Source organism: Solea senegalensis, linkage group LG5 (assembly GCF_019176455.1).
Source record: "Solea senegalensis isolate Sse05_10M linkage group LG5, IFAPA_SoseM_1, whole genome shotgun sequence".
Classification (NCBI taxonomy): domain Eukaryota; kingdom Metazoa; phylum Chordata; class Actinopteri; order Pleuronectiformes; family Soleidae; genus Solea; species Solea senegalensis.
Window position 1 is genome coordinate 9441996 of NC_058025.1, and position 12055 is coordinate 9454050.

Sequence of the window (12055 nt, forward strand, 5' to 3'; positions counted from 1 at the left end):
TTCGTATATGGCTGAAATGACAAGAAATCCACTTGACTTGACTTGTATAAGCAGACGTATAAGGTAAGTAAGACATAAACATGTAAAATGATGCTTATTCAAACTGCTGTCTAATCAGTTAATGCACATCAAGAAGGCAGCAACGACATCTTACATCAACTGTGTACGCCTTCTTGTGCCCTTTCTCAGGTCAACAACGGGAAATGAAAATATGAGATCTTTGTGTATAAAGCAAGTCACCCTGGTTTTCTTAAAGTAAAAAAGGAAAAAGAAGAAATGCTAAACTTCAGCAAAATAAGGTCAATTGCAGTAGAGGCAAGTTCAGCAACACACCTGCTGACACTTTTTTACACACTTAACACTTACACACTGTATTTGTTTTGTTTATTCCGCACCCAAAAGCAACAGCCCTTCCATGCAGAATTTCCAGCTATTGCATGGGTTGAGCACAGGTTTTTGTTCTCTGAAAAGGCACAATATTACCAAACCTGGCAACATTATTTCCATGACAAAACATCAGGATGCTGTGCACAGTCACACTTTTCTCCATACGCCATACAGAAGATAGAGAAGGATCTTATCATCCAAGTCTAAATGAAGAAAATGCAAAAGGTGAACAACCAGAAATGTTCTTTTATTTTTCTTGTATCTGCCTAATTTTTTCCTCTCTTTTTTTGTCAGAAGTGTGGTCAGAACATGACGTCTCACTCCCTACAGTAAACGCCTGGCTTTAGTTCACAGATCTCAGCAGTGTGGGAAGACATTAAATTAAGTGGGGATAAGATAAAGGCACTGTGCAGCTCAGAGTGGAGTCTGACCACAACATCACCTGAATGATGTAAGTGTGGGTTAAAAAACAAAAAAAACACAACACAACAACACAAACTGGCAAACACGGCCAGGTCTGCTGTGTCTGCTGTTTAAACAGTAACATTACTTGAGCCATTTAACCCCAAATGTTTTTTGTCTGCCTTACAAACCAGGACCACACATTTCCACTCAAAGCGAGGGGAAAAAAACAAAAAACAAAACTAAATCCAACAGCAAATAGTCTTCCTCTATCGACTCTGTAGTAAACCTAGCAGACTACAACAGCAAAGCACAGAATACATGTTACTGAAAGCCAAACGAACACTTAGACATTTTAACATTTAATGCATTAGTATGAAAATGTAAATGCCACTTTTGTTCTGAGGCCTCGAAAGAACCGGATGCTTCATTAAGCACAGACTGTGACTAAAAAAAATAAATATCCCTTGCAAAGGAAGGTGTCAGGAATGTCTGAATTAGACCAATAACGACACCATTTCTGTCAAATCCCACTGTATGCTGTGTGTGTGTCACGCCACAGTGCATTTCATCTGTCCCCAGTTCCAATGTAAGGTTCAGCTGGATTTTTTTATTTTTTTTATGGTTGTCTATTTTTATAAATGTGCATGGGTGTATTTGAGTGAATGTCTGTAAACATATGATTTACTGCTGAAGGAGATGCAGACTATATGCAATCCAGTGGGATTAGAAATGATGTTTATGGACATGGACACAAAGTTTATCCTGTGTTTCGTGTGTGTGTAAAATATTTTGTAGAATCATGGATCACGTGTTTCTGAGAGTTTATGACTCTGCATCATATCTACTTAAATGTGAGAGGATGTTCTTTTATTTGTTGCTCAGTGCCGTGTTAGTACCAAACTAACTCAAGTATACAATCTACCTTGTATTCAAAGTGTTACACCGTATACATTATTAATACTTTTATACTCCCTAGTGTTTATAACGACCCTACTTTTTATGCGTCCCTGTGTTTATATTGCCCGTGAATTTTTTTTTTTACATTTACCTATGTTTATATTGCATGTTTACTTATTTAGCACTTTTTAACTGATGATTCTGTTGCTGTTCTCTTTACTGCTGCAGTGCTGTAAATTGCCCTCCATAGTGGGACTAATAAAGGAATACCTTATTTCATCTCAGGATCAGTTTCCAACATTTTGCTGTGTATGACAGGTTTAATGGACCTGCACTTCACTGGATATGTTCCACTTGCTCCTCTTTTCATATACAGTACACATTCAGGCAAAAAGAAAAGTAAACACAGAAACAGTAACACATGAAAAACACAAACTGGAAATGAAGGTAACAAGGATGGATCAGGGCGGACTGACAGCTACGGTGTAGCTAGAGGCATGTGATGGGAGCTCTCTTTTTCCCCAAGTATAGACTTGGCGGGCTGGTAAATGAGAGTTCCGATACTGTGTAGGCATAAAGCAAACCTTGTGCATTTCGGGAAAAGAAATACTGACTCCGAAGTCATTTTAATGAAGTTGTCAAGGAGGAGAATTGGTACTTGTCCACAAATGTTGTATTTTTCTGACAAGGTTTATCGTGCCAAGAGCATGTGAATGTTTTAGCTGCAAAGTAATCCTGGAGATATGGGAATTGAGAAAGGCAGATTGGCCGACAAGGACACCCCTGAGTGTTTGCATGTCCTCCTCTCAGACTACCTGTCTCCTGCATAGTAATAAACAGCAATGAAAGGCGAGAAAGGAACAGAAAAGAGGAAAGGAAGGCAGGGAGGGGCGGCACTCAACATGTAGACTGCCGTTACCATAGCAACAGGCAAGCCATATCTCTACTGTCAAAATGTAATGTCCTCTGTGGCTGCTCCTATAGGAGTGATGAGGCAGAGGAGTCTTCATAAAAAAAACAATATTACAGATGCATCACAAACGAGTAATGAGTAGTCACTGGTCTAACATGCGTAACTCTAAGGCACTAAGGTGCAGTCATTATTAATATGCAGGAAGGCTATATTAAAATGGGAAAAAGTGGATAAGCCTCTGAAGAGGGCTTCATGTAACAAAGCACAAAAAACGAAATGGTCCTCATGACACGGAAGTTAAAAAAAGTCTTTTGGTTTGGTGAATTTACAGTCATTAGGGTGGTGCACTGGAGCAATCACAGCTTTTCTGCTTGTTATTGTATCTGCATGGCTTGCTCTTCCTCCCACAGTCCAAAACACAGGCACACTGAAGTTTAGTATGACTGGATGTCGGCCCTGTGATCAGACTATGACTTATCCATCATTTACTCAGCATCTCACCTGCTGAGAGCTGGGACTGGCTCCAGTTCACCTGCTACCCCTGAAGGATAAGCAGCATTGGAAGTGGTAATTCAGTAATTTGGTGTTTTCGGTATCTAGTGGAAGAACACCAAACATGATGAGAAGCAAGTCTGATTTATTCTCAAACCTCTGCAAAGTCACTGTAGTGTAAGCACTGAGCACTGAAAATGAATCAATATTCAAATGTCTGAAACTGTCAGCTATTTTATTAGTTGTCTTTTTAACAATTTTGACAATTCTAAGCAAAAAAGATTTTTTTTCTAGATACTGGAGTGATTTCTCCCACTCTCAGCTTATACTGTTGGTTAAAAATATCAACTTACACTCTGGCAAATGTATTATTATCATTACTATTATTATTACCAATATTATTATAGTATATGTGGATGATATGTGGATGAAGCAGTAGAGTGAGTGAGTGAGTATTATAGTACCCGTCATTATTTCTAATAACTTATTACTACGCAGTTCATACTGCCCAGTTTCATTCAAACCTCACCCAATTTACCGAGTCTATATCTGACTTCCTTGTCTGACAGTCACAGTGCATCATGTAAATGCAGACGAGGACAGTGTGTGCCACCTTATTATGTACAATACTTAAAATGGACTGTTACGATTCCCACCTTCATTCTCTCCTGAATCTATTTAGATCTCAGATTCTCTTTCACTACACATGAATGCAGCTATGCAACATGCATGTTTAACGACTTCATTTGTTACGGTGTCATCAATGTTTTTAAAAGGCATAAAGAAAGAGAATTAAAAACCTGCTTTCAAAATCAGCCAAGTGTCAAACACCAAAGAGTAGAGACGAGGTATTCATACAAGACTGTGCTGCTGTGTTTACTGTGTGTGTGTAAAGAGCAGATGTTCTGTGCAGTCTGTCAGATAACCACCAGTTTCCTGCTGACACTGGGTGGGCTGAATGACTGACAGGTAGGTGTGTTTGTACGCGTGTTTGATCTGTCTCCGGGTGTTTTTGTGACGGGCTGCTTTTGGTGACAGAAAAAGCGGATAGATTTTCGGTTAATAGTTAGGGTAAGTCCAGGAAAATAAGAAATAATTGTTTGTTTGTTTGTTTGTTTGTTTGTTTGTGTTCTCTTCCTTTGCCTCTAGCAAATCAATATCGCTCTCCAGGGAACGTGGCACCCGAGATGAAGCAAAAGAAAGACGACGGGAGAGAGGAAATTCCGCGAGGAAGCCCTGGGCAAACACACTTTGCTCCCTTTTCCCACTCCAATCAGAGTTCATTCACTTAGACACTAGACAGTCTGTTGTCGATAAGTGTGAAAATGTTCTTTAAGAGGAAATCACAACCTTGACTGTCATTACAGGAAATGAACACCTGCCACCGCCAGCAGCTGCATGTACGTCAATCCCAGGTCCATCGTATAGCATGTTTTACGGGCATGTCTTATAGATTATAATATATATAGTCAAAGTTCACTTTGAAACCAAGTAAATTAGGCCTGGTTTTAGTGTCTGGGCTGAATCTATTTATCAGGTTATGGGCAGATCATCTCTCGTTATATCGCTCACTTTCTGTCTTTCTGAGTCAACAAAACAAAATCACATTATGTTTTCTGTCAGAGAAAAAGTCAGAAAGAAGCAACGCAGAAGCGACGCAGAAGCGACGCAGAAGCGACGCAGAAGCGACGCACGTGCTTCGAGTGTGATCCAGGCCTCTGAGTTACTCTGCTGCTCTGCACTCTGGACAAATGCATGCACTTCTCCTGAAGCCCACTCTGTCATGTCACTGTCAAACTGTCAGTAGTGCACACACACAGTTAAATGTGTTATAATTGTGGAGGCTTAAATCAGTCTTAAGTCCTATTTTAAGACTTTACCGCAGACTGCAGGGCTGTGTTTAAAGAGGGCATGTAATCAGTTGAGGGGCTTAATAAGGTTATCACAGGGGGATGCCAGGATATGAATGTGAAGTTCATGATTAGGTTGTGCAAAGAGCATTGCTGTAGGGGTAGAAATGCCAGTCAACAAATCATTTCTGTCCGCACTATCAAAAAAAATCTATCAAGAAGAACTGAAGAGATTGCCTTGATGCTGGTTTACACAGCCCCGCCTGCTCACGGTGAGAAATAACATTTTATCTACTGCCTTCATTACTGAGGGTCAAAGTTATAATCTGTCTAATGATGTAGTTTAAAACTGAACGTCTGCAAAGTCGTGACACTTCCAACTACATTTAGTACAAATTAGCAAATGCTGTATTGGTACGCTTTCATTCTCAACTAACATGGGAATAGGGTTAATGCTCTCCCTCCTACAGCTGCTGGCATGACAGAAGACTAACCCTGTTTAAAATGTGTCTACAAACTAGCCAGAGCTAAAGTTGTAGAATGGATAGATATGATCTGGAAAGCTCAATTAAAATAAATAAATACGATTTTAGACTTGACCTTATACACGGAGAGAAATAAGTTAGGTGTGTGTGTGTGTGTGCGTGTGTAGTGAAGAAGTAGGAGTAGTTTAAATGAGACAACCAATAAAACTGTCTAAAAAAGGGCTGAAAAGGTTGACTCCACACTTGCATGATTCACCAGCGCCACTGTCTAGACATAGAAAATGTTTCTCTATTCAATGAAACACTCAAACAGTGTCAGAAGAAAAAGCGTAAAAAAAAAACATTGTTGGAAAAAAAGCCAAGGCTAAGTCCATTGTCTTCACAGTGTAGTATGAATCCTTTCACCTCTACTTCCAAACCTACTCACACAAGTTGACCTGCAGTGTCTCAGGAAACAGAGAAGAACGGCAGTTGGTTCAAGGGGAAAACTTGAATAGACGGATATACTTTATAGGTGTGAGCAGAAAAAAAAATTACTTCAACCAAGGAGTGGAGAGAAAAAGCACTGAAAGGTAAAGTAATGATCATCTGCTGGCTTGTCAGACACACCACCAGACGATACCACTGGTAATACAACCCCTTTATTACCCACTGGCTCCATAAAACCAAATAAGGCCTAACCAGAGAGCTGCTGTGTGGGGATGCATTTCTGTGTGTGTGCCTTGGGAGGTCTACTCTGATTTCTGAGGAGAGAGGAAAAAGGATTGACCAAATCAAGTGGAGACATCCAACGCCTACAGAAAGGACAAGATAAAGACAACTTGCATATTTAATTCTGACATCATTTATTGATGTACCCTCCATCTTTCTGGGCGAGAATCTTGTTTCATCTCTTCTGGGGGGGGGAGGGGGGCGTTCGCAATAAAAACACGTCATTCACGATCAGCAATAACCTCCCTCTGTCTTCATCTCTTTGTGCATCACGTGGCAATTTGGCATGTGGCATAACAGACTAAATCATTACTATAATGTAATGAAGACAATTTGTACTGGGAATATTCTGTACATGCCCCAGTGGGGAAGTGAACCAAAACTGATCCATGAGCCATCCATCTGCTCCCATTTGTAGTCGACTCAACCAGAGCCAGATGCATTTATTTGTCTTTTCAGTCCATGACCCAGGCTTTATAATGCCTAGATGTGTATATATATATATATCTTTGTTTATCAATATTTTTTCCATGAGAGAGCACAGAAAGTATATCATTTGTACAAAAATATGTAAATGTACCTCAGATTGTTTTCTTTCCCCAGGATGCGATCTCCTGGTTGGTCCATGGGGGAGGGGAGCAGGTTCAGACAAGAGGCCAGAGACTGGCTGGAGTCTTCCCTGGACACTGTGTACACACACACACACACACACACACACACACACACAAATTAGTGAGTTCATCTCAGCTGATAATTTGTCCAAGCAAAACCACATCAAATTGTACCCAGCAAACATAAAGTAGCGAAGGCTGCATGATATTAGGTCAGTCAGTCAGTCATCATCTACCGCTTTATCCTCCACCAGAGGGTCGCGGGGGGTGCTGTGCCAATCTCAGCTACATCGGGCGATAGGCGGGGTACACCCTGGACAGTTCGCCAGTCCGAAATGCAATAGCATTGTTCAACAATGCAATGATATCATTTGTGATAAATTAACAAATCTAAAATAATAAAAAACACACATGTTGTCATTTTTGCACCATCACAATGAAACAATCAAGATGTGATTAAAGTGTCTCAACTTTAATTTGAGGGCTTGAACAACCTTAACCTTTGAGAAACTGTAAGGATTTTATACATTATCGTTCATTTTCAGAGGCTCGGCAATAATGCAGGTGAAGAAGGCCCTCATTGGGCTGAGAAAATAAGATAAACCTATCAGAGAGATTGCAAAATCATCAGGAGTGGCCAAATTAACGGTGGAGGCAAAAACTGCAAAACAAAAACCTGGAAGACCACGGAAGACAAGTCAAGTGGATGATCGCAGAGTTCTTCTGATGGTGAAAAAAAAAACCCTTCACAACATCCAGTCAGGTCAAGAACACACTTGAGGCGGTAGGCGTGTCATTGTCAAAGTCTACAATCAAGAGACGGCTTCATGAATGTAAATACAGAGGGTTTACAACAAGGTGCAAACCACTGATAACACTCAAGAGAGCAGGAAGCTAGAAGATATCTAAACAGGCCTGCAGAGTTCTGGAAAAGAAGATTCTCTGGACAGATGAAACAAATATGAACTTGTACCGGAATGATGGGAGGAGAAAAGTGTGGAGAGGGAAAAGGAACCGTTCATGATCCAAACTGTATCACATCATCAGTCAAATATGGAGGAGGCGGAGTGGTTTATTGATAATAGAAGTAGCAGGGTGACTTCTGAAGTGTGCAGGATTATAATCCTCTCTGCTCACATCCAGCCACGTTCTGCAGAACTGATAGGACTGCAGTTCACATTACAGATGGATAATGACCCATAACATACTGCAAAAGCAACACAAGAGATTCTGGAAGGTAATGAAAGGGAATGTTCTTCAGTGACCAAGTCAGTCACCCGATCTCGTGCTTTTCAGTTACTGAAGCCTAAACTGAAGGCAGAGAGATCAGCAAACGAGCAGCCGCTGAAGACCTGGCCAAGCAAGTATCAAAAGAATTGTTTTATTTATAATGATTTAAGTTTGTCCTATCACTACCCTGGAAAATGAACAACAATGTATAAAATATGCTTATAATTTTTCAAAGGTTACATTTAGAAGCATTTAATGCACCACTTAATTAGTAACTTTCACTCTACCTGTCATGTCTGTCCGTGACGTGTGTGTCTGTGATTTTTTACTAAACTAAACATAAATGTCAATTGATCATCAGACAGTGGACCTGAGATATATGGCTCATTCCCACAACATCAGAGAAAGGTGAGGGGATTGAAAGAAAGAAATAAAACATGACAACAATTTCTATGCCAAAGTCACTTACTTCAAAGAAAGTAAAAGCCCTACACTGCTCTACACGTGTTTCGGTCAATTATAACACATTCCATGAGTAAAAGTTCTGAAAATATCAAATAAACTGAATAAAAACTGGTCAAATTTAATCATCCAACTCTATATTAAAATGTGAATTAAACAAACACTGCAGCCTCATAAAGATTTTAAGTTCATTCTTCACTTGACCAAGTGGGAAAAAAATGGGTGACAGCCCTTTAAATGATCATGTGAAAGTGAAAGGAGGAACACTGCTATTGTTTGCGATATGTTTATCACACTTTTTTATAATAGTAATTAATATTCTTATTAATTCTCCTCCCAAACTGAATTAGGGAAATAGTCAAACCACAAAATACAGTCATAGACTTGAGCGACGATGACACAGTCTAAAAAAACAAAACAAAAAAACATGTCTACTTTTAATGGCCCCCATCTGACATGGTAGTGTGGAAGAATCTGGAATAAAAGTTGGTGGTAAGATTTGGCATTTTTTCCTGAAAGGTCTCCATGTCTCTGTTTCTGTCCCTGTCCAATTCCACAGGGCACAAGTCACAATTGTAGTAGGAACACAGAGCCCTGCAGCCGAACACTGTTGGCCATAAATTGCTGTGAAATTGCTTGCTTTTTAATAAAGGCTTCAACAAGCCACCTGAGAGAGAGGTAAACACACGAGTGCCAATGAGTGTGTGGGTGGGTGGGTGTGCGGGGTACTAGGATCGGTGTGAGTCCAGTTTTGTACGGTGACCCCACTCTACATTTCCGAATGTTTGTTTTGTGCATATTGCCCAAGTGCATGCGTGTGCAGGCCAGGGATGTGAGTTTTTTTCGGGTCATGCAAGCCCCTTTAATCTCAGTGTGTGTGGAGAAGCTTCTTTCTTTCATTGCCAGAACAAAGTCTCAGTCCCTCGACTTTATGGGAACAATTTATCAAACCTTTAATTTCATGCTACTGTCTGCAAACCATTAGGTCTAATGACTAAGCATGTGAGCTTCTGTTTTAGTGGGCACGTGCCTCCTTCAGCTCTGCATCAGTCAGTGCCCTGAGAGAGGTTTTAGGGGTGTGTGTGTGTGTGTGTGAGAGAGAGAGAGAGAGAGAGCACAGGAACTGCAGTTTATTAGGGCTAAAGCTTCTGTAGCAGCCTTCATCCCTTTGACTTAATTTGCCTTCATTAGCCTTCATTTGGATGGAACAGTAATATTCTGCGAGTCCATCTGGGATTTAGATGTCACTGAGAGATATAGATGAACTTCACATTTACAAATGTGTTAATAAGTAAGAGGCATGCATGATAAGCAGCGATGACCATACAGTATCATTATTTCTCATCATCATCAATTCAGAAAATACAGGAAACATGTATGCAGTTTTAAAATAACAAACTTGTCAAATATCTAGTGTGATCTACCTCTACACAACCCTGCTTCTCGTTAACCTAATTTATGTTACTGGTTTGCCTTATTACATATCCGGATATATCTGCTGTGGAAAAAGGTCTATTACGCCAGGTTTATTCGAGACGTGCTTGAGCATTACATACACATGTTGTATGAGTTTAAACTCATTGACAGCTTGCCAATACTGGATTCAAGACCAACTTTCAGTCACGTCATACTAATCGAAATCTAAGTCGATCACAGAATTTGACAGACATAAAACCATCAAAGCTGGTGGTGCCAGGTGTCTGTCTCTCCAGTCTGCCTTTTTTGTGTGTCTGCAATAATGTAGACATATATTTTTAATAAAAAAACTATAAATATTCACAGCAATTTACATTTCTGATAACAAACATTTGTAAACTTACATAAGTAAGTAATAATCAAATGATTATTAAACAATAATTGACCACCAACACCAATAAAAACTCACTGTTGCATTCTAATGATTTTAAAACTCATTATTGTGTTCTGTTCTAATAGACAGAACTCATTGTTGTGTTCTGTTCCGACACTATTGGAACTCCTTGTTGTGCTCTGTTGTATCTGTTGTACAACTCACTGTTGTGTTCTCCTTCAAAAGATTAAGTGGGTAAACGTGATATTTCAGCAACTGATCTTTTGTTTTCTGCCCTTTCTGTCATTCCCTTTATGTAGATGGCTAAAGCACAAGAATGGAAGGCCACAAAATGGGCAACCAAACATGTTTTGTGTCCCTAGCGATTCCCGTGTGGTCACTTTCGTAAAGACGAAGCAATCACATGACTTCTGTAAGTTCTGCAAGGACTGTAAAGGTACTTTTCATCATCAGAGTCAAGCAACCCTGTCGTGAAACAACATAGTGTGGGTGAAATACATGTTCTCGTCACTGTTTTGGGATACAGTCATTTTTCCATGAAAACCCAAAACCAGTCACAAATTAAATACAGTGAAACCCACGATTATAGAGTGGGAAAATGAACACAGATGGTGTCATTTTGCAATTACCATTACACCGTGAAATTAAGCCAGAAAAGTTGTCTATTTCAGCTTTAATGTCACGTTCACCCACTTAATCATTTTATTCATGTGTCATCATCAGCAAAACACCAACTGCCCAGGTCAGTGTGTGCATTGTGCATCGTGTTAGACACACATGTATTCATAGGAAACAAAATAATCAATACTGACACTATTAGCAAAGCATATAGTTTGCTTAATAGTTGAAATGCTACTGTGAGCAATGATTTAACAAAAAATTAAAAATTAAAATCAGTTCAATTTTACTTTACTTACAAACTTATCTTTTCACAGTGGGGGGGAACAGTGAATTATTTTCCCAAAAAGTAAATGTTACAAGATTTAACATGGGCATGTCTTCAGAAGGAGTTTATTAAGTCCCTTCTGTCACATACACATGTCGCGTGATAACAGCCACTCACCCACAGCTTTCTAATGTGTGAAATAAAAGGAATGTGGGGTTACCGTTTTTGGCACTCTGTGCTGCACTGTGGCAGAGCATGAGCAATAATTCTGCTCTGACAGTCACTTTCCCACCATGAGGCATTTCAGGAGGAGTGTGACTGAAATGCCAAAATAACAAAGGAGATAAATCGCTGTAAATGAGGCAGCTACATCAAAGTCGTGGCACATGTTGAAAGAACCAGGGAGAGGACTGGTTTCATGATTTAAAGTGATGGAATAGAGGTGGTCTAATGAGGAGAAGGGGAAACAAGAGAGTGTGAAGAAAAGCAGGGTGAGAAAGACTGGGGCCGGATGAGGGGGAGAGCCAGGAAGAAAGAAAATCTGTCACAATGACACAAAATATGAGCAGACATTCACTTGAATGAGGGAGGGATAGATAAAGGTGAAGGTTTGTATGGGTCCTAAGGAGCAGACATCTTAGACTTTGAGAAGATAATTAAAGAAAATTGTTGGTAACCGTTCACAGAATTGTCCTGTAAGTATGTTGAAGGAGACACAGAAAAATCGCCAGGCTGGATGCAGCTAAAAGGGGCGAGCTGGTGCATCATCTGTAGTTTCTCAAAGCCTCCTGCATGCTTCACCCACACACTTGCCATAAAGACCTCAGTGTAGTGATCCGATCTAATCCAATTTGATTTATAAAGCATTTTTAAAAACAGCACTGTCAGCCAAGGTGCTGCACAATCACATTACAAA

At 39.9% G+C, this 12055-nt stretch overlaps 1 protein-coding gene across 3 annotated transcripts in view; it reads right to left on the reverse strand.

Moving 5' to 3' along the window:
* ccser1 (coiled-coil serine-rich protein 1) overlaps positions 1-12055 on the reverse strand; it is a 117994-nt gene that overhangs the window by 87748 nt on the left and 18191 nt on the right. For all 3 annotated transcript variants that reach the window (XM_044025198.1, XM_044025200.1, XM_044025199.1), the window contains exon 6: positions 6721-6826. In XM_044025198.1, the coding sequence (XP_043881133.1) occupies positions 6721-6826 (106 nt within the window). The remainder of the gene's footprint in view (positions 1-6720; positions 6827-12055) is intronic.